General features: G+C 40.4%; 3 protein-coding genes across 3 annotated transcripts in view; 2 read left to right on the plus strand and 1 right to left on the minus strand.

Moving 5' to 3' along the window:
* The window catches only part of sonb (SON DNA and RNA binding protein b), a 28744-nt gene extending 25982 nt beyond the window's left edge, over positions 1 to 2762 (plus strand). The window contains exons 22-23 of the mRNA XM_078290978.1: positions 761 to 862; positions 1057 to 2762. Coding sequence (XP_078147104.1) covers positions 761 to 862; positions 1057 to 1134 — 180 coding nt within the window. The 3' untranslated portion in view covers positions 1135 to 2762. The remainder of the gene's footprint in view (positions 1 to 760; positions 863 to 1056) is intronic.
* A 4660-nt stretch (positions 2763 to 7422) lies between these two features.
* On the plus strand, positions 7423 to 10492 carry cryaa (crystallin, alpha A). Its single transcript, XM_071895898.2, has 3 exons — positions 7423 to 7620; positions 8399 to 8521; positions 10283 to 10492. Exons 1-3 carry the CDS (start codon positions 7423 to 7425, stop codon positions 10490 to 10492), a joined length of 531 nt encoding a protein of 176 aa, XP_071751999.1.
* Positions 10493 to 12319: 1827 nt separating this feature from the next.
* hsf2bp (heat shock transcription factor 2 binding protein) lies at positions 12320 to 20630 on the minus strand. The gene is made up of 9 exons (XM_078291132.1): positions 20538 to 20630; positions 19048 to 19183; positions 18841 to 18944; positions 17977 to 18126; positions 17167 to 17311; positions 15567 to 15684; positions 14934 to 15037; positions 12818 to 13017; positions 12320 to 12468 (listed from the first exon to the last, which is right to left on the minus strand). Exons 1-9 carry the CDS (start codon positions 20586 to 20588, stop codon positions 12439 to 12441), a joined length of 1038 nt encoding a protein of 345 aa, XP_078147258.1. The 5' UTR covers positions 20589 to 20630; the 3' UTR covers positions 12320 to 12438.
* Between the last annotated feature and the right edge of the window lie 6428 nt (positions 20631 to 27058).

Genomic DNA, 27058 nt, shown 5'->3' on the forward strand with positions numbered 1-27058 from the left:
CAATGAAATTGATTTTTGGTATTTTTTTTAGCATATATTGTTAAACAGGTGCACAGTATGACCGTATCTGACAGTATCTAAAAGGGTTAAAAAGGCATTTTTCATTTCATCTCGTCTTTAATTTGTCTTTCTTGCTAACAAAGCTCCCTTAATGGAGATTCAATGGGATTTTAGGGTGTAGGATGGACTGTCCACCGGAATACTTCAGCACAGTTTGGGATATATGGTTCATTTTTCAATGACATTAGAGTCCATTTCTTGAAGTTTCAGAAAAAATATTGCCATTTTTGCTAGTGTGGCAATTTAGCCCAAATGAGGCAAAGGGGGTGAAGACTTATGCTAAATAGATGTTTCTGTTATTGTAATTTTATGCTTTAACATACATTTCTTCACATTTGTTTTCACTTAGATGGAACAGATTGCTTTGCATATACCTCAGACAAAAAATCCTGAATAAATGTATTTTGAAATAACTTCATAACACAACAAATGTGCAAAAAGTGAAGGGGGGGTGAATACTTTTGCAAGCCACTGTATGTAGTAGTTCTCTGAACTCGCGTCTACATGCCTGGTCACTAGAGCTGTGGGTGAAAAAGAGATGTGAATACCATCATATATGCTGTAACCTTTTAGTCAGAATGTTGGAATTGTTGGTTGTGTCATTTTCTCTATTCTTATTTATATCCTATTGTTCCTTCCCGTATCCTATTACTATTTGCCTAAACTTTCACCATCCATCCATCCATTCTGTCGTCTCTAGGTGACGGTGAACGGAGTTGACTACCAGCCCCAGACAGCCAGTCCCAATAAGAAACACGCCAAGGCCATGGCGGCTACAGTGGCCCTGCAGGCCCTGGGGGAGGTAAGATTAAAAATAAAGTCATGAGCCGATTTGCTTGAAACTTTGTGGGAAGTTTGGTCATGGACCAAGGAAGAACTGATTAACTTTTCTTCTTTCTGCTTATAAAAATGCATATATTGACAATTGCGTAGCGTTGGTGGAGGTATGCGCTCCACTGAGTGCCATCTAGTTGACATTTGTTTTTATCTTTCTAGGTTCCTGTGGATGGACCCGGACTCTACACCGGACCTGTCTTTACTGCTGCTTCTACTGGCCCACTGTTCTCTACCTAGACACACACACACACAAACACTGATGGGACTGACCGCCACCCCACAGACTCTATATAGTTGAACTATTTCACTTTGTTCTCATTTTACTTGTTGGACACTTTAGGTTTTTCGTCCCTTTAAATGACAGCTCCCTCGTTTCCACTCTGGTGTTGTAATTGTATAGCAAGAGAATGGAACAAATAAGTTATCCTAGACCCAACACCCAGAGAAACATGAAGAACAGTCTAGGGTTTTGACCCATACTCATGTGTTTTTATCGAAGCTGATATTTTGTACCGGTATATAATATCTTTAAATGTGAGTATTCAGTGTTTGCCCCAGAACTTTATTCTTGTCAGGGTGCAATATCAATTTTTGTAAGGTTTTCCAGACTGTTTTTATGTTGCTGAGTCAGGGAGGAACCTCCATCATATCAGAGGTAGATGACATAACTGGCTGATCTGATCTTTAATGAAAGCCCAATATAGGCAACAAAAAGTTTGATCAGACACTGGTTTTCTCTGCAGTGGATTTGGTTTGCTGGTCTCATACTGGAGCTAAACCCAGTTCTCCCATCAATAAATATTCAGGCAAGCTGAGATGGTAGATTGACCTTTTGGTAGCAGCAGAGCCTGTTACTGGCTAATGGCTGGAGCTGTTATTTGAAGTGTTATTAGATTATTATAATTGAAAGTTGTTGTACGTTGTGCGTTACGCAACGTCTGTTTGTCTTAATGCTGCTTTCTTCGCCAGGTGTCTTTTAAACAAGAGATTCTTAATTTTTATGGTACTTACCTGGTTAAAAGTGTAAATAAGAATAAAAACTATGTCTTGTTGTAGTCACATTATGTTTCTTGGTAAGGGTGCCTGTAGCGTTTGGTTGAAGCTTTTTGGGAGTGTGGGTGGGGATTTTTTGTTACACAACAGAGAAAGTGAGTTTTGAAAGCTATTAAGTAATTGTAATAAAAGTAATTGTTGAGTCGGTTCTACCTGATCAACAACCCCATCAATCCCCACAGATATATTATGGTCATTTTGTGCCACGAGGCAGTAAAAAAAGTTTCAACCTAAATGGATGAAAGTCTCCCTTTGCATGTTTTATATTCTGACCATATTAAAATAAACTAAGAATGGAAATGATTCCTCCTGACCAAACCATCTGACCTCTCCACACAATGCAACTGTACATCTGATTTGGTTCAGACTGATTATATTCTTACACATACACTCCCATTAATCCACTCGAACAGAATTTGCCACTTTATCTTGTGTCCAGTGTTTCCAGTACTGATTGTTGTGGCTTGCATGAGGACTGTGTGGTTTCATGCTGCCATTTGGGTCTTAATATTGATATTAAATTGATGCATACGCACATATGTTGCTGCCTAAGTACAGAAACATCTCTTGTATAGCTCCAGTGTGTCACTGTGTTTTGTAATATAATGTGGTTTATTCTAATTCTTTCTTGTGTAGCAGCCACCAAGTACTTCAGTCAGAGCATCCATTTCAGTCTGGCCCATACATACTGTGGTATCTGTTAGTCTGGATGCCAAGTTTGAGACTGGTGCCTATAACATTGGTGATATGGGACTGGGCTACCAGAGAGACTGTCTTTATTTGACTTATGTAATAAATTAATATTACTTCCCTTTGAAGATTGGTGTCAAATATGTACTGGGTTCATAATTGTGTTATGGTATATGACTGTATATTTATCCATATGAGGGGATTTATCTCAAAAACACTTATGAGACACTTCCTACACAGCATCACATCAACAAAATCACCAGTTACATAGACCATGATAATAAACACATTGAAAGCAAATGCATGATACTTAACTGCAGTACTGAAATATGGCAGCTTTACCAGTGGGCCATCATGTGAAGTAACCTGCCCCTGTAGTTGAGTAATATAAAATGCCACTGGGCTGGATGAATGTAATTTCATTCAGTACCCCCTTCTTGTATTTTTATTCACATTAAAAATGTGTCCTTGAATGGAACTTTAGTCCAGAAATGTGCTTTTTCTCCCAGTAGCTGACCAGCAAGTTTGATGACATGGGAAAGATAACGGCTCCTGCATGGTGCGTCAATGTATAAGCACAAAAATTTACATTTCACCACAGCATCTTTTGTAAGTGTGTTATAGAATTATTTTCAGATATTACCCAATTACTTCACTGTAAAGAGCTTTTCTTGAAATTTAATTTTTTTTTATTTTATTGCAGCTTAAAAACAGAGTGTGTGTGTGTATTTGATAGAAAGGTAACACTTTAGATTAGGGAACACATATTAACTATTAACTATGGGTTTTCCATCGAACCCTGAACTTTTTGGGAGTTGTGGCAGTGTGTCACAGATGAGCCTATGTATGGTAAACTACATCTCACAGCCAAAGACGCCCTCTAGAGGCCATCTCACGAAGCATTGATGACTGACTGACTGACTGACTGACCTGAATATGCCTCTTGATGCCCTGGGCTGTGCCGTGGGAAAAATGGTTGATGCACACAAGACTGGACTAGTTAGTGATTAAGGATCCAAATTGGTCACAGCCTATGACATGACCACCGGTGTTGAGTTTCAAAACAAGAGAGCTGACTTTGCTTGATTGGTAAACTAAAGGATGGATGTCAAATCTGCTCATCCTGCACTAAATCCCAGTCCAGCAGGGGGCAACAGAGGTCAACCTCTTCAGCACTGTGTGTGGGTGAGTGATCTGACTAGGGAAAATAACTGCAGGGGTTCAGAAACATCTAAGGTTGAAATACTTACACCTAGTTTTTTACAGCCACATTCAAAATAAAATTAGGCCAAATTGGTGCATTACTGATACTGAACAGAGATTCATCTCTCTAGCCTTTTATTTCATCCTCTCTTGTTTCCAACTCATCAACAGTGAGAGGGAACAACTCTGGATCTCATTCTAGAGTCAGTGGAGGACCTGAAGAAAGAGTGAAAATGACTGAGAAGAGCAGGCTTCAACTTGGTTAGTAACTCTTTAGGACATTAAACATGGCCCAGGCTTTCTTTAACAGAAAGCAAAGATATTGAGGTTACGTCAAGACATTAGAAGGTTAATGTCTTACGTGCAGTGAGTTTAATTACGTGCACTGTGTTTAAGAAGTGATGTCTTGCTTTTTTAAACTAATTTTAAATCAACACCTCTTGTTCCTTTACAGTGGTCACATTGCTTTATAACCAATTTAAGTACAGTGTCAGAGCTTTTAAGATTTAGAAAGTAAATATTCCAATAAAGTTTTAACTTCTGGCATCTGTTTTCAAAGATTGCATCCTCTCAAATTCACCTTCCTTTCTCCTCCATTTTTGACCCCCCTCTTACCTCATAATAAAGAGGAAAAAGCATATAACTGGGTTGAATATGAACATATCCGACTCCACCCTGCTAGGACCAAAGGCTGTCAGCCAAACTAGCCTTTCAACGAGCTGCGGAAACACAGAACAGACATTCATTGTCTGATCCATTGATAAAAACCCAGAATGCTGACGCTGCTGAACTGTGGCCAGTCTAACTGCCGCTACGTCCGGTCTGCAGCAGCTACCCCACCTCAAACCCCAACTACCACCTTCAACAACCCCGTAACACCCCTAGCCCTGGCTGCCCGACACAGTTGGTCTTGGCCTGTGGGTCCATGGAGCTGGTAAGCCTCTGTGCTGGCTGGCCAAAGCCCTGCGGGATTAGACTAATGCAGCGGGCGGGAAGCCATTGGTGATGGAACAACAGCCATGGGAACTGAGGGGGGGTCACAGGGTTGGGTCAAAACCTAATGTATTCTCTGCCTCTCTCTTTCTGTCACATGCACCTAGACACACACCTTGGAGGTCACAACCATATGTGACCTAACCATTGTTGATTGAGTTCAGACATTCTTATGCCAATTTAACAGGCCTTTATGAGGCTTGTGTCCTAAAAGTCACCAGTTCAAATTCCCTAGCTGGTGAGGTCTCAACAGTAGAAGACTGTGGTTGTACTGGCAGCTCCCAGTGGCCAAAAGTAAAGGCTATGGCTGTACTGGGCAGCTTCCAGTCGCCAACAGTAGACCACTGTGGCTGTACTGACAGCTCCCAGTGGCCGATTGTAGAAGACTACGGCTGTATACTGGGCAGCTCCCAATGGCCAACAGTAGAAGACTGTGGTTGTACTGGGCAGCCTCCAGTCGTCAACAGTAGATGACTATGATTGTACTATGCAGCTCCCAGTGGTCAACAGTAGAAGACTCTGGTTGTACTGAGGGGATCCCATTGGCCAACAGTAGAAGACTGTGGTTGCATTGGGCAGATGCAATACACTTATTCATGTATGAGATATTGTAGCATCCATAATGTCACGTCCATAATATAAATTAGGAGGCCTTAAAAGTGGCAAAGACAGACCATTTGTTGATCACATAATGCTGTGATTAAAGTTAGCTTTGAGCAGCAAAGTTGGATACAGTCACACTCGGTATATGTGTGTAATATATACATATGGGGCGTCCTGGTGGCTCAGTGACCTAAGGTGCATACCATGTAACAGTGATGTGCTGGGAATCCGGCCCAAGACCTTTGCCCCATGTCATCCCCCTCTCTCTCTCCTTCCCAGTCTTTACTGTCTCTCTCTGTGTACTGTCCAATAAAGGTAAAATGCCCCCCTTAAATAGAAGTGGTATTTAAAAGGCTAAAATAAAGTTACGGTTTAGTCTTTGTCATTAACCTGGCAGCAGAATTCTGGCCAGTCTGGAGTCGTGACGGCAGGAGAACAGGCAGTCCACTAGTCAAAAAGAGTTGATAAAAAATAATCTACAATGAACTCTCACAGAGTAAATTTAAGACCAAACCCATGTCTGAACCAAATTTTTTGACTGTTGCTCAAGGATTAAAGATTATTTAAAAATAACCCCTGAATTCTAAGATACATTTTTGGATGTACAAATTTAAAGAACTAATGCATACATAAATTTGTTGATATGTAGGATCTCACTTTTACCCAACTTTAGCTGAAGAAAGGTTTGGAACATCTAGTCCTTACCATCAGCTACACAGTCATCTAATACCATCAACTTACTGCCATCGTTTAGTTTAACAAAGATACAGCCGAGTATCATTGGCATAGCAATGAAAGGAGATGCTATGCTGAGAAATGTGACCATACACAGAAAACAGCACTAACTCAAGAATCAAACCTTGAGCCACATCACATACTTAATGAAGCAGAATAAACAATCATCAATAGAGACGTTTCTGTTTTACAGGTAAGATGTGAACCAGACTAGAGTAGTTTCAGAGATACCACCCCATTTCTCAGTATTTCAGTTTGACCAACATGATCAGTGATGTCGAGAGCTTCTGTTAGGTCAAGTAGCTCTAATAGTCTAACAGCCTGCATTCATCAGCAGATCATTGGTAACCCTGAGACAAGCAGCACTATGATGTCTAGGAAAGCCAGACTGAATTTTTCCCAAAATGTCATTTTGAAGATTGAAGGTAACTAAATTAAGAACTAATAAAGAGACGAACACTTTTGCCCCAGTTTGCCTCAAACCCTTTTCATTCTCTCCTCCATCCTCACAGTCATATTTTTCTTTCCAAACAATCTATTCTCATATTTCCGTTAGGAGTTGTTATTGCTCCACTGACCTCTGCTTTCCCTCAGCATCCTCTGGCCAGCATTGTTACTAAATCTGCCTTCCATTCAGCCAGAGGGGCAGAACAATACAGTAGCATTATGTCACTGACACTGCATGGATGTGTGTGAGTGTGAGTGTATATATATTTGTTTTATGTATAGGTGACCCTGTGGCCAGCCACATGGTGAGGCCCCGTCACACAGTCAGGTAAAATCCCTCTCTCTTTTGGTGGTTTACTCTCACCCCCTCTTCCTCCCTCCGCTTCCTCCAACAGAGTTTGTTTTGGCAGGCCCTCGGTGTCTGGTGAGTGGGTGGCACCGGGTGGCACCGGGGTCCGGACCCAGCGGTGAACGCCCCCCCCCCACCCCCACCCCTCCCCCCGCTGATTTTGCTGACAAGGCCCAACCCACCATGAGATAATGTCATTCCAGAGGGATCGTGGCTAAAGCCCCTCTTTCTAGCTCTCAGGTATATAAAGAGGAGGCAGCTGCAGAGCAGAGGACACACCACTCTGGAAACCTAATTCACTCTCCCTGCTTTCCATCCACCGTCCTCTGTTCTCTCCATCTTGCCTCGCCTCCCCTCCTTCACCTCCCAGACGCTGAGCCGAGCAGGTAGATCTGCCCACCTGAGCCAAGCCAAGCCGAGCTAGACCAAACCCAGCGCTGTTTCCAGACACTATGGATATTGCCATCCAGCACCCCTGGTTCAGACGTGCCCTGGGCTCTATGTACCCTGCCCGGCTCTTCGACCAGTTTTTTGGGGAGGGCATGTTTGACTACGACCTCTTCCCCTACACAGCCTCCACCATCAGCCCCTATTACAGACAGTCGATGTTCCGCAGCTTTCTGGATTCAACCAACTCCGGCATCTCTGAGGTAACGAGACCAGATCCAGCCTCCTCCATGTCAGGAGGAACACCACTACTCAGCAGGCATCAGTATTTTGAAAGGATTTTAAACTCATATACAGATTTAGACTAAGGTTGGCTTAGCTGGTATGTTTATGGGAGAAAATATAGTGATACAGAAAAGGGTTTGCTTGAGTACAATATATCACAAAAGAGTAGTTTGGTAATAATACACAGATGATGACAAAGGTCGTTCTGTGAAATAGTGTTCCTACACTTAAAATAGCAAATTTGTATGTGTGTATGTGTATAGTGTTATGCTTATGGTAACATTGTTCTTTCCTTGCCTTAATAGGAAAGGTCTTTAGTTCAATAGATTTTAACACAATTTGCCTTCAGGAGTATATTGCCTTATGAATTCATTAGGTTTTTTGGACAAATGACTATCACTCAATATTTTCTTGTAGTTTCTAATACAAAGAAGGGAAAAGTGTGACTAACATGGAACGTAAACTCTGCTGTCCTTTATCCCATCCAATGTCCTGTTATATTATAAATTCATTTCTATTTCTAACATTTGATATTCCCCTTTTGTTTGGTTTGTTCCAGCGAGTCTTAACTGCAGTTGTTCCTCATCTAAACAACTTCTACTGCACTTGACAAACTGAAAGAAAAGCCCAGTACAAGCTCTAACCAACTTGATACTTTGACAATGTTATAATATGATGGACAGCAGTTGGTGCCCTTTCACCTCACCCATAAGTCCTCCTTATCTCTGTCTCTGTGTGTTTATGTCTCTCTACCAGGTGAGGTCTGACAGGGATAAGTTCACGGTCTACCTGGACGTCAAGCATTTCTCTCCCGATGAGCTCAATGTCAAGGTCACCGACGACTATGTGGAGATCCAGGGCAAGCATGGAGAAAGACAGGTAGCGCTCACACACACACACTACATTGCAGATGCAACCATTCACCCTCACACACATGCAGGCAAATGTGCACACACAGGACATTAATATTCTCTTTTCAAAAGAACTGAGTTTGTGTGTGTTTAATAAGGGATGGGGTTATCATATGCAGCAGACAGTAGTATGATTATTTTTTTGTTCACTGGCCTACGATGGGCCATGTAATCTAGACACAAGCAAAAGTGTTATGAAATTCTGCTCTCAGCTATAACAGCTCAAATACAAGTAAGTGAAAACTAGCTTAGCGCTAGTTCCATGCTCGCCAGCTATGAGCGAGCAAATGAGCAAATAATTTAATAAAATCAAATCAGCATTAATATCTCAGTGCTACAACTTAACATGTAAGATTACTGTTAACATAAACTTACTAAGCTAACATTAAATCCTCAACAAAGGATTAAACCCACAACAATGTCCAACAATGTGCAAAACCGAAATCAAACAATCTATTGTTGTTAAATGGCATGACTTACCTTATCAATAAACTTGAAATTAATTATTCTACTACCAAACGATTCCACAAGCAATTTGAATTGTGGTGAAATGTGAAATGGAACATCTTCCAAAGCAACTGCAATGAAAACTAGTGACAGAAGGAGCAGTAACCACAGACATTTCAGACATGGCAGTTCAACAAGAACCTAATGAAAATAGTATAGTGTCTTACAGTCTCTATAGTCTCTTACTAACCCTAACCCTTCTGGCAAGCAGGAAAAAAATAACGAAGTGACTTACTGAAACAACTTCCATGTGCATAGATAAAGTTGGTCTTGTGTTGGTAGTGCATCTGGCATTCACACTCATCTACATTTCAGAGATCAGGAATCCACTGTGAGGAGCCAAAACAACAAAAGCTTCAGAGGAGGAAGAATGTGGTAGCTTAGTAGTGTTGAATTCTGTTTTCAATAAGAGAGTGGGCAGTCCATTCAAATTTAGTATTTTATTCAGACAATGGGAAAGTAGAGAGGGAGACAGGGTAGGGAAAGCTGTGGTAGGCTTCAATACTAGGCTAGTGCGGGTACATATGTGGTTGCAGAGGAGGACACAAAAGTGACTAATTTTGACTTGTAATAATACCATACACTCATTATCACTCATTACCTCTGCCCTGATGCCCAAATCTTTTGTTGTTTTAAGTACATCTCTTATCCTACGTAGATTTCAAAATCCTCTAATGCTAGCGCTAAGAGATTTTCTCAAAAAAGATAATGGTGGGGAGGGTCACTTGAGAATTTATCCTGGGTTGAAGTTGCCCTGCAATGCTGATTTCAGGCTAGCCTTCATACGACCACCAAACATGCCACAGAGTGTGAGTTAGCTACTGCAGTTCCATCTCAGCCTTCTGACAAACAATTGAAGTGAATGGAGTCTGGTTGTTTGTTTTTTGTGAAATAACCATCAAATCTCTCTAAAAAGCTTTTGTAGCATAATCAAAATGTTTGTATAGCCAAACAATTGTGCTGTAAATACAAAAGACCTTGATTTACCTCATTATGTAGTACTATGAACTACATTATAGTTCTGTCAGAAGGTTCCTCCAACCTCCTCTATTAGCTGGTGAGTTGGTCATTTTCTTTCCTGTTTGGAACTGACATAGGGCGAGTAGATAATGACAAAATTTTCATTTTGGGGTGAGCTGTTCCTTTAACCTATAGTAAGGAGAGCTGCTAACTCTGGTCTGCTGGACCCCGGTGCCATCGCATTAACCCTGTTGTTTTTCAGGACGACCACGGCTACATCTCCCGCGAGTTCCACCGCCGCTACCGCCTCCCCTCCAGCGTTGACCAATCGGCAATCACCTGCACCCTGTCCAACGACGGCCTCCTGACCCTGACCGGGCCAAAGGTCTCCGGGGGAAGCGAGTCTGGCCGCAGCGACCGCAGCATCCCCGTCACCCGCGACGACAAGCCCAACGCCGCCGCGTCCTCCTAGACGGCCGGGCTGGTGGGGGTCGACCGGGGGGTGCTAGAGGGGGTTCTCCTCCCTGCAACCTGCAGCGACCGACGGGGCTGTGGTCTGGGAGTGGACGGAGGTCTACAGAGTCTCTGTCCTCCACTCCTTGGCTTCCTCTCCCTTTCCCTTTAGAGGATATCTGTGTTCTCCTCGCTTCAGAGTTTCTCCTTTTTAGATGATTCTTAGCACATCACTACAATATTATTAATATTCTTGTTATGATTATGACACAAAACTCCCCATGAGAATGGTTAAGTTAGGGGTGGTTGGGGCTTAGGGAGAAATGTAATCTGTAAGGACTAGACATTCACATGACCTGACCCTTAATTCCTAGTTCTCCATCATTTCCGTTCATCTGTTTTACAACAAGCCCTCTTAAAGTAGAGATGGCTGGGGTTAAGTTTGGAGGTAAATGTCATATGTCTTGTCCCAGGTTTTATTTCCAACTAGACCAATGAGCTTCTCCAAGCCCCTGACTGCTTCCATTCTTGTGATGACTCTTCTCTCTTGTCCTTGAATATCTCCTGTCCTGTAGCGTTAGCCTTGTTCAACTGATACCTGCTCACTACTGAGAAGTCTATACTAAAAGATATACACAATAAAGCTGTATAATTAACAAAAGGCAACTCTACCTGTTTGGATTTATTCTTTGCTCATCATATCACTTTTCAGTTGAATCGATGTAGTATAAATTGCTAAATATGGTATTGTTACAACTGACACTGGGTCTGTGTTAACTATATTAGATACATTGCTAAAAGTTTTGTCAATTACTTCACTGTAGACTACGTACCTTTCAGGTTGCAGGGAGTAATTCAATGTATTTCCTACCATAGCCTATTACTTGAGAAGCCATTATAAAGAAGGTTTTGATAGGCTAGTCTACAAATCATCTTGATATGGATTTTTTTTTTTTATTTTCTCAATTCTACAAATGCACTATAACATATTTTCTTATAACTTTTCATTAATGTACTCGTGTTTAGAACATAACATGTTTATGAAAACCTTCTTTATAATGTCTTCTTGAGTAATAGGCTATGGTAGGAAATAAACTGAATTGCTGTCAGCCTCTCTTCAATTTACCTAGGCCTACAGGCTATGCTAATTTAATATTGGTCACCATTTCATAGTGTGGGCCAGTGGTTCTCAACGTGGGGTCCGGGGACCACCAGGGGTCCTTGAGGGGGTTCCATGGGGTCCCCAGCAAACTGATGAATTGTTAAACTTCATCATTATTTCATTTACAAGAAGTAGAGAATGTAGAAGAATGACTATTTTGATCATAATTTCACTGTTACCTCTCTACCTACAATACAGATAGTCATGGAATTCTGGACAAAATCTTATCTAACAATAAAAATATTCTCAGAAATCTTATCAAATGAGGGTCCGTGGCCCAAATGTGGACTAAATTAGGGGTCCTTGATATGAAAAAGGTTGAGAATCATTGGTGTAGGCTATCCAATGGACTTATGTACCGTCCATCTTGTACTAAAACAAACAGAATTACGGTGATCTAAAAGGGTTCAAACATCACTTTTAATGTACCTTAACCTGTATTATCATATTCACATAAAAGTGTATTTTCCTTCATTGTAAACTAATAAGGAGACAATTTTGTGAACAGAGCATAGGAATGTGAAGGCTCAACAATGAGGTTTCCCCAAAGCCTTTTAACCCTTATTATGCCAACATCTTTGTCCTAATGAAAAGTAACTCAAAGGATTTCAGACTCAAGGCCCAAATCTCAAGTAAACAACAGATTAGGAACACAGTGAAAGTGGAATAGTAAGACGTTACATATATCAAATTTTAAGGATACTACTGAATGGATTCTTAATTTTAGTCTGTTTTTAGGTATGGTCAAACATGAAGGTCAGGTAACACACTAGGATGACTGGTCCAAAGATGCTATATCCAGATCAGAAGCTGGTTGGCTTACATCCCCGACCCTGGAAATGGAGACCAGAGGGAACACTTCTTATTTCATCTGTCCAACATTTCATTTCCAGGGAGAAAATCTCAAATCTTCTTCAGGCCAACCAGTACTTTTACATGACAGGTAGTGACTTTAAAGAGGGTTTCCACTGAGAAATCATTATATTGTGCGGGCCAAAAAGTAAATTATGGGTCAGTGCGGATCAGACGGTCAGACCATCCGTCTGACCGTCTGATCCGCACTGACCCATATTTTACATAATTTAGAAATGAAAAAATTAAAAAAAGCTGAATTTTTCATTTAATTTCTGTGGTTCGTTTTCATTCATGCACCTTAGAGGAGCTGATATTTTCCCTTCGTACCTGGTGGAGGACCTGCAGGTCCTCGAGGGTCTGCTGGGCGGTGAGCCTCAAGCCGGGCTGCGGGCTGGAGGTCAGCTGGCCGACACGAGCCAGGAGGCCGGGATCCAGCAGAGAGGAGCCCGGCAGGAGCGGCGCCTCCTCCTCCAGCAACACTGACTGGAGGAGACGCAGTGAGTGGAGACACACCTCCCAGTCTCCATCTGACAGACACGTAGATGAACAGAGACCAAGAGGGATCAGAGGTTTGCAGTGTGGAAGCTGCCTTGGTATTACTCATTTACCCACAGAAACACATGCCAACGCATTATAACTTGACACAAATTAACATTACTTTTAATTCACTTTACAGGGAAGTGGCTTGTAATAGCTGGGTTTCCTTCCAAATATTTTTTTGCAAATTATGATGTATCGAATTAGAAAAGATGATGTCAAAATTCATAACATTTCCTAAATATCACAAAAAACGATTTTTTACAATCACTTGTGGAGGAGAATACTTGTGATGGAGAATATTTTTGTTGAGAAAGAAATTATAAATTGTGCAATACACGGTGATGGAAAATAATTTGTTGAATAAATAATGACGTAGCCTTGGTATGATTGGCTTGATGTTCATCATTGCGCAAGAACTGAAAAGAAACGGCCTTCCAGAAATATCATATATGTTGTTTCCACTGTCTGCACTGTGGTTTTATGACCATTAGTTGGCAGGCCTACATCAGAATATCACCAGGTGTATTTCTTTGTTTTCCGATTAAAGTATAATAAACATGACCAACATTAGCTGATATTAGGAAACAATAGCAACTTAACCAATACTAAATGAGATTAATCAATTCTGGAATTTGTCAGGTGAATGTGTCTTTTGACATTCAGGAAATATGAGTCTATTTGTTCTTTTCAACCCAGCTGATCGACATATTCATTTGTATTGTATTGTATTGTATTGTATTTCAAAAGTGTGCAGAAAACTTACTTGATTTGGATGGAAACATAGCTAATGACAAAAGACCAATAAAACGGGCACACAGTTTGTTGGAATGCATACAATAGAACAAAAAGACTTACGCTAAATACACAAACACACATGCACAGAGGCAGTAGGTCTCGAAAAAAAAAAGCAATGCATGATTTTAGATGCCAGAAAAATAAATGGGGTGGAAGTAGGGTGTCTCTGGTATATACTGCATCATCATAAACCAAAACTATTTTTTTACATGTATCCAGAGCCCTACTTATTTCCTCTGGCAGTGAGATGGACAGGACTTCACTCTAGACGGCGTGAACTGAGCTATTCGTTTCAGTTGAAATTTTTTAACTTGAGCGAGTTACTGCCTGACGCAGTAAAATGAAAGCCAGTCAGCTTCAAGCAGGACAGTAGAGATTTTCCTTCATTTAATGATTCTGTACATATTCCAGCTTTTTTCTATTAGTAGCTAGTCACTCAACAGAATTTAGTTTAGAAATGTCAATTTCAGGTGCTTACTCTTTAAACAGCTTCTCCTAAACACCAAACTTCAAAAACTTACTTGATAATTTCTTCTTGAATTAGTTTCTTCCTTCTCCCATACTGTAATAAACCAAACTACAATACTGAATGCTAAATGGCATTTATGAACAGATACAGTATTAAGTAGCCTGTTTGATCAGTTTAGTTTAGTAGTCTACGCAAGCAATGTACGCAACAATGCAAAGGTCAACACCAGGGGCATTTCTCGCATTCTTGCACAGCAAAACGTGTAGTCCAAATTTGCGATGCTAATGCATGTTGCAATGTCATACATTAGAGGCTTTAAAAGGAAATACTGAAATAAACAACAAAAAATGCAAAAGTAGTTGTTTCTGGTGTAAACACACCAACAGGGCGGTGGGACGGTCTGAGGAGACTCTGGCTGAATTCATGCGGGTACACAGGCATCTTTCATAACACCTCTTCGCCACATCTTGCATTCTCGACCTATTTAAAGGACGCACGTATCATCTCCTTTCCAGCTTGAGAATCTATAAAAGTATAAATGTGTCTGCAGCAGCCATTTTTAAATACCCAACCTAAGCTGAGAAGTTTGAATGAGAAGCTTTGAAGGAGAAGGGTGTGTCTTCTAGATGTTCTCCGCACCGTTCAGGAGTGTCCAGATGAGCGGCAGGAGTCCTGGGTTCTCACTGATGTACTTCAGCCCTTTAACACTGATGCTGACATTATACAGAGCCATCAGCATCAACCTGCAGCACAACACCAGCAAAGGCATCTTTAGACATACACTGACACCTACTGTCCACCTACAGACACTACAAAGCCTAACTCAATCTAGAAGTCAATCCATTCATTAATTGGAGTTTTATAAGTAAGCAGTAAGCACTGTAAGTCTGTTGAAATCTATTTGTAACTAGTTATTCAATCATAATTAGTATCATTTTGGACATATTTCTGCCTAGTTACAGCACATTCATCAACCTTGTATCTTTTCAGGAACTAAGAAAAACAGCAATGTCATTAGCTTGATGACAACGCATTGTTGACCTCATTCAATGGGTTTTTAAAGGGCTTCATGAGCTTGAGAGGTCAACCCATAGAGAACCATGTAATCCCTCAACTATAGTGAAAACATGAAAATCACCCAAATTGGAGTTAGGAGGTTTTCACACAACAACACTGTAGTAGTCAAATAATCAGTCAATAATTCAAACCTAATCCTATGTAACTGACCACAAGCAGTTCATATTAGCAACATTCTACCATAGCTCCTCGTACACTTTTAGTTTAGGGAAGACGCCGGGCTTCATCAGTTCCAGCAGCTTCATTAGAGTGTCCAGCAGGACGTGAGCCGAGCTAGACAGGTAGTCCCGCCCACACGTCACAGCTGCAATGTCTGATTGGATGGGAAATAAAGAAGACACAGGTGCTTTGGGGTGGCCTGGTCATAGGATGCAATCTCCTGAGTTGCTGTCAGCCACGGCCACATTTTTAATCCAATTGCATGTTGAGCAGGGTATTTGCTGGCATTGAAACTTCTTTGAAGTTGTCAAAATGCCATGCTTTGGTTGCTCCTGATTAGCTTTTTCACACTTAACACACATGCCAGTGTTTCCCATACATAGGCTTCACCTGGGTAGCCCGCCCAGAAAGGTTTGTTCCTGGAAGATAGATTTTTCAAAGTGTTTTTTAATTTTAATCTCAAATTTGTCAAATTGACATCACATAATGAGAGCTGGCTGTGCAACTGTCAATGCACAGACCAGTACACCAGTAGGATTGCACCTATTCCAACAGTTCCAACAACGAAAGTGACATTTTAAATTAAATTCCAAACTGGCATGTGTTTGTAATGGTGTTTGTACACAGTAACTTAATACTTTTTAAATCGGAGATGTGTATAACTGCCCAACAGTCAGATAGAAAGTTAACATGAGTGCAGTGCAAAGAGTTGCATTTTGCCCCAATTCGACTGGACACTGCTCACTGTAGGGGATTTTCTAGTAGTAACCATCTGAAAGCTAAGTGAACAGTTTTTTCTGTAGTATTTACCATCTGAAAGCTGAGGTGAACAGTATTTTCTAGTAGTATTTACTGTGTGAAAGTTGAGGTGAACAATATTTTTTTTTTATTTAATAGCTGAACATTGAGGTGAACAGTATCTTCTAGTAAGAAGCTGGTATCTACTGTCTTTGCCATGTGACATGAATGCAGCATTATGCTGCCTTCAATTCATATCAGATTTACCATAAGTATGAGCTCCCAACTGGGAAAAAACTTTCATGTCTGCCTCCTAGTGGTAATAACAAGTACTTGACGTCACACATTGCAGAAACTCCAGAATCCACTGATGTCGGCAGTCCAAGGTAGTAAAAATCTAAATTAGAAGTTACATTCAAACTAATATAATGAACTCTACTTACAAAAAGCAAACAATTTCTTCTCCAGTTAGTTTATGGCTGATTTTAAATTCATAAATAAAGATTATTTTGAATATGGGCTTTTCAACTAGTAAAACATGCAAACACTTCTTCTTCAGCATTTTAGGTGATAGTATGTTTCCAAATTAGTCTATCAACCTGAGAAAAGGCACTGAAAGATTACATCAAACTCATTTGCTACTGTGACTGGTTGAGGATGATCCAATTACTAATGCATCAACTGAGGTCAGGAAAACAGATCCACACCCTGAATAAATTGAGTTCAGTTGAAATGTTGGCTTGGCTGACAGCGATTCAAAGCTGGATCCGGGCAAGGCTCAGTAAGCTAATACCTACTGACATATATTTGAAAAATTCATTATATTCCACATTAATGAATGCAGTGTTTGTGAATACACAATACTGTTCTGTTGTGTGGCCAGAATCTGAGAACTCACTGGTAATGACGCCAGCCAGAGCCAGGACAAACTGGTGCTCATGGGAGTTGTGGTCCTCGGGTTCAGCCTTCACCTCTTCATCCAGAGATTTGACAAAGCTCTCCAGAGTCTGGGCAGCAACAATCAGGAAGGACTGCAGCTTCCCCTACAGCATCAGCAGACAAAAAGACCGTCTGGCTGTACACTATCAAACTACATCACAGTTTACAGCAAACACCCCCGGCAAAGTTAGAGTGTTTTACATTTTGATATTAATCCTGGTCAAGCATCCAGGAAGTTTAGACAACACCGCTTTGTGTAGAGCAGCAATCAGGAGCCTGTTCCTTTTTGACCATTCAGTTGTAGTATCGAGATTTCAAAATAGCAGGGTCCCATATGGTTCCACTCTTTCAATTGATGAGAGAATTTATGGTGCAACAGCAATGGATAACTAAATTAGATCTCCATTTTGAAATGTGAGAAAAACAGGGAAAAAATCATCGGTACAAGACAGGGTAAATAAGCTTGATAAAGGACTACAATTTCCATAGTGCTTTACGCCACAGCATTGGTCGAGAGTTGGCGAGGCTTATGGGACAGAGAGACAAGCCAGCTCTTTGATTTGATTGGCTCATAATCAGAGAGAGTATACGGTGGCCAGCAGGGACAAAGTTTGAGAACAGGCAAAGACCAAGGACTGTATAGAGGCATTCAAATGTTATCCTCTCAAAAAGTTATTGGCCAGTGTGGTGGGTGGCCCTTATTGATTTATTTGCCGGATGTTCATTTGGGACCATGTGCACAGACACAGTGAACACAGTGGTTCCTCACATCAGCCAGCCAGTGTGTGACGGCGTCCTCCCTGGCAGAGCAGCTCCACAGGAGGCTGCAGGCTGAAGCTCCAAGACCAGAACAGAAGTCCGCCTGCTGCTGCAGCTCCGCACCGCTCTGCCACAGCTGCTCACGCAACAACAGCTTCTCCTAGACACACACACACACACACACACACACAGAGCAATATAATTGAAACCATTGAAACCAGTACTGGATCTGACCGTCTCCAAATTGGTTTGTCGCTATTGTCGTTACTATGTGATGACATTTCACAAACGTTCACTGTGTGAATCAATCACTGAATGTTACATTCCCGAATGCAAATTTCAAAGCAGTCTGCCTACAGTCTGAGCAATATTGCTCAGACTGTTTTTGAATTATCTAGCTGGTTAGAGAGAGAAAAAGAGTGTTTTTAAAACCGTTTCCTTTTCTTCTTTTATCATGGTGAGGTTATCAATTCTTGGCCATTCGTGTTTGTTTAGTCAGGATTAACTAATTTGGTATTTTAAAATGGTATTTATGGCAAGGCTGCCATTCAGAAACCACTTGTATCCAAGGCACAAAGATGCATAACCTGGTGTAAGGAGCACAAAACCTGGAGACCTGAGCAGTGGAAAAAAATGTTGTCTGAGGAGTTTTTCAGCCTGGGTTTCTCTTATTTTGTCCACTGACTATCTATAATTCTATACTAAACCATACATCTTAACCCTAACCCTTGACATAAATAAAGTTAGTTAAGTTAACATAAACTGCCTGAAGAGTAGATGTACAGTACACTCATTTTAGTTAAAATTACACAGGCAGGTATGGAAGTGGCACACAGCTACTGACAGACATGGTCTCTCACCCTCCCTCTCTCACCTCTCTTTCTTTCTGACATTCGCTCTGCACTGCATCCAGCCGAGACTGAAGGTGAAGACACTCCTGTCGCAACTGCTCCTGCTCCTGAGCAACACGCTCCCTCACTACACACACACACACACACACACACACACACACACACAAGCTTACACAGCGACAACCTCATTATTTCCTGCCTCATGGTTATGTTCATAGAAACGTACTTACTTGTCTCTGCAGCTCGAGCTTTGTGCAGCATTTCAATGAGGTCCCCATTCAGAATTTTAGGCAGGAACTCCCGGAGCTGCATGACTTCTGTGGTTAATTTCTCCAAGTCTCTTTTCCTCACTTTGACAAAGCCGTCCTGAAAGACAAAAGATAAACTGCAATACAGTGGTGGACTCATTTTACTAGTATACCTCTGCACTGGATGGCAGAACCAAGGATCCAAAACTAGCCTTGTTTTTTTGAAGCCAAGAGAACTGATTCAAATTCTATCAAAATACACCGTGGAGGCAGCAGAGGTAGCGAGCAGTGAAAACCATAAAACAATCATAAAAGCTGAGATTTTATTGAAATTAAGTGCTGCTTGGTGAATTATCTATGTGCCAAATTGAATTCAGGAATCTTGAGTCATGTTTTAAAGGTTATGGACTCTGTTCACCCAAGGTAATGTGTCCAGCCACTCAATTGCTGGCCGATATGGTTGAAATCAATATCACGATAATCATACGGATTAGCAATATACTATATATATCACGATATGGCTCACCTATGCAAAAAATGTTAAAGAATCAAATAAATATTCATCCCATTGAACTGAATGGTAATGTTAGGAGATTTTAAATAAAATGTGTTTGTTATCATCAATTTAGACAGGAGAAATGTGCGTCACCATATCCCAAAATCACCATATCATCACGATATGATTCCACTGAAAGATGATAAACGATAATATTGAATTATCGCCCAGCCCTACACTGATGAACTGGGCTGATGATCAGCTGGCCCAAGTCACTGTTTAACTGGCCCGATATAGGCTCATCATATTGTTGGGCCCTGGTGGGCAGATAAAATTTGTGCTTGTTTTGTGGTCATTGGGTTTCTTTTTACAGAACATCCGATACTTGCCATGCTGCTTGTTGAAAATAACATCTATTACCACAGTATATGCAATGAATAATCGAACACTGGAAATAGGCCAGTTCCATCACAGTGTGAGTGTTATTATGTTGAAAAAATGAGTTTTAATGGCTTTTTGGATTCAACTGTTTAAGATTAACCCTAACCGTAACTTTGGCGACCAGGAGGTATGAGCCATAGAGATAAAACTGTTTTATCTACTGAAGTATTTGCAACACAATCAATTGTCATGATGGCAAAAACTAGAAGAATAAAGCCCAGGTTTAAAATAAATGGAATTAATGCTCAGTTTAAGGTTAATCAAAGCACAATTACCGTTTACTAACTCAGTGGGCTTAATAGGGGTGTAGTGGACTTAATTAGAACAAAATAAGGTCCAGGTTGATAATAACCAGAATTAACCTTCATGCTAGAAATCAAGACTGTGTACATGTGGATTTAGTGGGCTTAATTGGTAGCTTACCCTATCGTTACCCTTGACTTATTTTAGCCACAACTAACCTTATCAATAGTTTAGTTAGCTAACTAAACTGGTTTAGTAAGTTTAGTTAGCTAACTAAACAGCTATTGTCTACCTTTGCTCCATGGATCAGAGACAGCGGTTTCCCGCCCGCTGACGTTGCCATCTCGTCTCTACTCTTTTGGCCACTTCACGCGCCAGGTTATGAACTCGTGCCTGCACCGCTGCTGGTGCACTTACAACAATAACAGAGGAAACTGCAATCACTTCAGTCTTCAATTCACCGCTGCTGCTTCTTCTTCTTCTTCTTCTTCTTCTTCTTCTTCTTCTTCTTCTTCTTCTTCTTCTTCTTCTTCTTCTTCTTCTTCTTCTTCTTCTTCTTCTTCTTCTTCTTCTTGTACGTTTCGGGCAGAGTGGACGTTGCGTCCACTCTGCGCCTTCGTTGGCGTATTGCTGCCCTCCACTGGTTAAGTGCCGAAGGTGCAGGCCAGTGCTGTAGAGAAAGCCCAAGACTTATAAATTATAAATTAACAGGTGATTACAATCAAATGACAGCCACAGCCAATGAGCTGTGTGTATTGTAAAGTGCCATATCGGTAGGAAATGCATGTGACATCATGGGAATACTATGAATACAGACACTAAGAATAGTGAGAATAGGGGTAAACATATGTTAAGTTTTTATGGGTGACAGATCATGTAGAGATTGAGGGGAATCAGAAAGTAGATCAACTTGCTAAAGATGCATTAAGACTAGAGAATGTTGACTTTGCGGTACTGATATGCAAAGCTGAAATAATGTCCTATATCTGGTTTCAAAATAAGAGACAGTGGCAGGAAAAATGGGATAAGGTAAACACTTACACATTCAAGTACAGAAGGAGGTGGGTGCAGGGGGATCTATAGGAATGAAAAGGAAAGAAGAATGCTTGATTAGCCGGATGAGACTGGGCCACACAAAGTTGAACTCATCACTACTATGGATGAAGAAGCACCCCATGAGAAATTGTGATTATTGTCAACAAACAGAAACTGTGGAACATGTTATTTTCTTCTGTCCTCAGTACGCAATAGAAAGGCAAAGACTACAAGAAGACCTGGAACGTAAAGGAGAAGAACACCGTTTTTTATGCTTTTTTAATTTTTTTGTTTTTAATTTTCAAAGAAGAAGTTTTCTGTCAATGTACAATATCTATACCCCCACTCTCTCCAAACAAACATGCAGGATAACACCAGATAAATGATCAGTTATATAGCCTACTTTGAACAGTATCTTTAGTTCAATAATATAAGGCAGTGGTTTCTCAATCATGGTTTTTCATTCCAGCCAAACACTACAGCAGCTAATTTCACTGATTAGTTCCTCTTCTGTGGTTGAAGGTGTTGAGCATTGAAATCATTTGGTTGGAATGAAAACCTACAGACTGTTGGGTCATCATGCATGATCTACAGGCTATAAAGCAGTGATATATAGTTTATAGCACAACTTTGATATTACATGTCTTTACATATCTTTTAATCTAACACTGTGCAAAGTTTCTTGTTAGTTATGAAGTGGTACATGCATGATACACCAATTGGATTAAAGATTAAATGTAAGAATACCACCTCCCTCTCTTAAAAGCAAATTACTCCTACACCTGAAACAATACACAATAAGGCCAAATAATGATGTCATCTAATCTCTTCTGATCTGATATAGCTTTGGTATTGTTTTGGGGTATTTTTTTGGGGTAGCAAACAGAACAAAGCAAAACAAAATTTCCTTTATTTTGTAAAAATGCAAATGCAAAAGTCACTCTTTAAAGTAGCCTACTATTTTTTTTATTACAAATGCAATGGAAATGGAATGAAGCTGGTAGTTTAACTTCTTTTTCCAGTAATTTGTGGTTGTTCAACTAAATTCGTGGATAGTGTTTTGTTAGTGGATTTGTTTATTACTTTATGTCGTTTTGAGGAGTAGTCAACTACTGCCACTACCGACTATTTTTGACTAAAAGATGGTGATGGGCATTACATCCAGCAGAAAGTTAACATTGTGATTGTTAGGATTCTAGTTTCTGGCAAGCAGCATAGAAACTCAGTCAACATTCCTTCACTTTATTTAAAATAAAAATAGTTTTGTTAACATCCTAATCAGTTGTATTTTGCAGTCATGTGAATTTGTATTGCATGACATTGCAGATGTGGATGTGATCATTTTTTTTATAAAGTCTGAACTATTTTTCTAACTGTAGTTAACAAAGCTCAGTTTGTCTTCAGGGAAGCTTTGCTGTTGTTCAACTTCTTCCAGTGTGAAGTAACTAGTAGCTTATAAAACTAGACTTTCAAAGTTACTTCCCCATGTGTGTAGTGTGTAGTGTGTGTATTCTGAAGTGGCAGAGTCCTTGAACCAAGCAATGCTAGCTCACATTTCTTCCCTTGTATAGGGCTACAAACCTCTGTTCTCCAGCCTGCAGGTTGGACTTCTTCATCAGGACAGACAGGTGGAGACAATCACTGTACTTAATGGATGTAAACAGCATTTCTGACATGTACAAGGCTTCCAGTGTGCACTTCAGGACACTTTGTATGTCTTTGCATCATGTTTTGTTGTTTTTTTGCAATTGTCTCTATCTTCAGTTTCCTGTGTACCTGGGAGATTACAGGATCAGGGATGTAGCAGAAGGTAAACCCACCTAAACTCACTTCACCCACCTTTTTACCCTGACATACTGTATATCTTTATGATGAAATTTCATAGTGCATATCGTAGTAGGTAGTACCTACTAAGTTAGGAGGACAGGGAACAAGGGGGGAAATACCCCAAAAAATATTGCTTTTCTGATTGTTTGCCTTATGATGACCACCAGCTGGAGACTACTGTAGTTTACCAACCTATTTATTTACCCTCACATCTCTATACAGGATACATGACTTGGAAGAGCATATGCTGTTGCAGTGTAACAATCAATGATGGCTTTCCATTGGAGGATTAAAACCAAAATAAAGAAACAAAGCTGGCAAAACCAGCCTGTTTCTGATTGGACATAGCTTAATAAAATTTCTGAAACTATAAATGAGCAGTATAAGAAAAGGATACCGGGAAATTCACTGTTAAGGGACATGAAGTCCAAATGTTTAGGACTTGCAGATACCCTGTTCTTTGTGTAGCATGCTTTCCCTAAACACTCTCTTGAATCTCTCTATGACCTTATTCTTGCCATCCTCGTTAGGGAATCCAGATGTACATTAGTCAGTCTGTTTCTTTGTTTTTGTTTCACAATGTCCATAGTGGAAAATGTTGCTTCACATGAATAAGTACTGAGTAAAAAGGATGTCACCTTTTGCACACACTGCTTCAGAAGTGCGTACTCTCTGTCTGACACCAGGATCCATAAATGGGCAACACCTGTTCTTAGTTCACCTTGCAATGTGTCATTTGCCTGCAGCTCCACTATCTCACTCTCTACTCCAGCGTGGTCAGGACAGAGGGCTGTGATGACTGGGGTCAGAGACGACACTGGCACTCAATGAAGTTGAAAAACTCCTTGTACTCCATTATATTTCACTTCATTGTACAATATCAAGTCACCATATTCTGTCTGGTATTCCTCCAGCAACTCGCAGAACTGCTGGTGATTCAGTGTCCTTGCAACAATAAAGTTAACCACATGTATGACTTGCTGCACATTCTGCAAGTCACAATGTTTGAGTTTAGCTACAAGTGCTTCCTGATGAATGATACAATGAAAAGAAAAAAAGTCGGGAATATCCTCTCTTTCTCAGCAGGCCTATAAGTCCCTTCTCCTTCCCTCGCATCAATGGGGCGTTGTCAGTGCACACAGATGCCAGATTTGACCAGTCAACATTATTCTCTGCAAAAAAGTTCAGAAGTGCTTTCAGAATCTCCTCTCCTCTTGCTTGTCCCTGAAGGGGCGAGTTCCTCTCTGAACAAGTCGTTTTGAGGGAACCGGACCCAAATACATAATTGGACAATGTCACTTACATCAGTGCTTTCATCAAGATGTTTTACTTGCATTCTTTGCATTCACCTTTGCCTGTACGGGCATATGCAGGGTACCAGACTGTGGGGTTGGAGTGCAGAGAAAGACTAAGTAAGAGCTCTCTGGCCTTCTTTAGAACTGTGGTGAATGGGAAAAAGAGCTGCAGCTGAGTTTGACAAGGAGGAGAGCTCTGTTTGTAGTATGAGGTTTGCCAGGGATTATCAGTTTTTATCACTACCATTTTCTAAAGGCCCTAGTCAGTGGTTCGTAACTGGTTTACATTCTAGCCATCTACCAGGGACTGATTGAGACCTGAGATGCCAGGTGAATGCAATTAACTACCTGGTAGGATAGTACACCAGCAGTACTTTGGGTCCCAAGGACCAGGGCTGGAAACCAGTGTAGCAGGTAGAGTAGGTTTTCACCTCTTGAGATGCAATTTGGGACTTTGCTAAAGTATGAGTTCAGGCTCATGATAGTAACTGCCAACATTTTTTCACTGTGAAGCTGTAGCTAGGTAGATGCTACCATCGCTTGTTCCCTTTGCAAGAGATGGAACATTCCAGCTGGCTTAACACCTGCCGGGTACGGTAGTTGGGTAACTAATTTTGTCATTCATGTAGATAATACTGATAAATAATAAATGGATTTTTGTGAAATTAAGCCAAATGAGATGTGCTTACTACAGATATTTCAAAACCAAAGCCATATGCTTTTTAGATTGCTTACATGAAGTAACATCCCATACATTGACATAGGGTAAAGTTAACCCAAGGATTAAGCAACCTCCCATACATTGATATAGGGTAGCTTTTACAAAATTACGTCAACTTCAGCTTCCTATAGGAGCCCATCTGCCAGTTGCTCTAGGACTTATGGTTTCTGAGCTGTAGACACTTTTAGTGGAGAAAAGGAAGAAAAAAGCAAAGAAGAAAGAATTCCAGCAAATACAATAGGATTCCGGAACCTACGGTGCTTGGACTCTTGAAGAAGAAGAAGAAGAAGAAGAAGAAGAAGAATCATTTATGTGGTTTGTCGATATCTGCAAAACTGACTGTGCATGTAAATATCATAATATAAACAAAACTGTACACATGTACTGTAAATTCTCATTTAATATGAGTCCAATCCTCATGAAAATCAAACGGCATGTTCAGAAGACATTGTAGATTAACTGTATGCAATTTCATAATGATGTCTCAAAAAATTGAATTTGACTGTCATGTACACAATGGAAGTCAATGGGAAACTGGAGCATTTTCAAACACCTATATTTCATCCACATACGTGTACAAAAGTTTCCTCTACATTGAACCAACAACCTCATAAACCTTCAGGCCTGTAGCACAAATTGCTGATTTTTCTTTTTGAACTATTACTGTAGCACCACCATTAGGCCAATTGTCTCCAGATTTCTCTGCCAACTGTTGCTAAGGGCAAGTAAATATTAGAAATAGTGATAATAATGTTGAAGATGAGGAGGATGATGACCAGCATCAAAACATGTTGAATGACACCATGTGAGTATCTTTTCTTAGTAACGAGAAATCAGTTTCAGTGTTCTTGCCAGGCAGCATTTGCATGCATACACTTTACTCAGCCCCAGCTTGATGGTAATGTATAGAAAGAATGGATTGAAAAGGGTGTGGATTAGGATCAGGGGGCCCCATGCTTGCTTTTGCCTAGGGCCCCAAATCACTCTGCCCCTGCTGGCACCCATGGCAATGTAACAATGTAGAGCATCCCTTGAAATATAGTAATATTGGTATAAGGTAAATAAGTGTATTATGAACATTCATCGACTCGTTTCTGCCGCTATTCACTCTTACAACCTTTATCAACATAGTCATTGGCAAATTAGCAAAGATGAAATCTAGAAAAAAATATTTGTGGGGCTGGTGCAATATGGCAGATATGGAAAGAAAAAATGTTGATGTTGCTGTGATATTCATTTACATGACAATCTGAACTGATAAATAAATAGACCTACACCAAATTTCGGCTAAACACTTGTTTTGACAATTCACTGGGAAATAGCACTACATTTTCTGTAGCATGATAGTTGTGAATTTTAACTGTAATTTTAGTATGCACCCATATGCATGAAAGGCAAACTCCAAGCTAAGCTAGGTGTGCAGCATCAACTGTTGCATTTACAGTTACTACAGTACTAGAATAACAAAACATGTGAGTGCCCGTTTGTCCGAAACCCTTTTCCAGGTTTTCCCTGTTACCTGGCAGACACAGCCAGACAACGTAAAGCCATACCAGCGACCCTGAGTGGTAAGTATGACTGGGAAACATTATATTGATGCGATATAATAATTTGAAAGTAATTCTGTTACCCGAGTTGACGATTGCGATGTTTACGTGGTGGAGAGCATGAAAGCATGCAGTGCTAACAACTGAAATGATTACTATTGTTGAATATTTATATTTTCATTGTTAATTTAACTTAATTTACAGTTCATTAATTTGTCATGCATGCTATTTTTAATAATTTTTAATATAATGTTGGCCTAAATAAAATCTCTGTTCCGCTTGGTTTCTAAAATAAAACCACAGCCACTAAAAAACACTTGTGTTACAGGGTGCATTTTATTAAAATTTCCAAACAACATCACTTAAAAGCGCGACCAGTTGAGTCTAT

This window comes from Centroberyx gerrardi, chromosome 21 (genome assembly GCF_048128805.1).
Source record: "Centroberyx gerrardi isolate f3 chromosome 21, fCenGer3.hap1.cur.20231027, whole genome shotgun sequence".
Classification (NCBI taxonomy): Eukaryota; Metazoa; Chordata; class Actinopteri; order Beryciformes; family Berycidae; genus Centroberyx; species Centroberyx gerrardi.

Bases quoted from the DNA above. Each gene is read 5' to 3' on its own strand.
- hsf2bp (XM_078291132.1), bottom strand. From the start codon at position 20,588: ATGGCAACGTCAGCGGGCGGGAAACCGCTGTCTCTGATCCATGGAGCA. The intron at 19,184-20,537 runs GTAGACAATAGC...TTTGTCTTTCAG, and splicing joins CTCTGATCCATGGAGCAAAG to GACGGCTTTGTCAAAGTGAG. The intron at 18,127-18,840 runs GTGAGAGAGGGA...GTGTGTGTCTAG, and splicing joins AATGTCAGAAAGAAAGAGAG to GAGAAGCTGTTGTTGCGTGA.
- cryaa (XM_071895898.2), top strand. From the start codon at position 7,423: ATGGATATTGCCATCCAGCACCCCTGGTTCAGACGTGCCCTGGGCTCT. The intron at 7,621-8,398 runs GTAACGAGACCA...TCTCTCTACCAG, and splicing joins CCAACTCCGGCATCTCTGAG to GTGAGGTCTGACAGGGATAA. The intron at 8,522-10,282 runs GTAGCGCTCACA...GTTGTTTTTCAG, and splicing joins GCAAGCATGGAGAAAGACAG to GACGACCACGGCTACATCTC.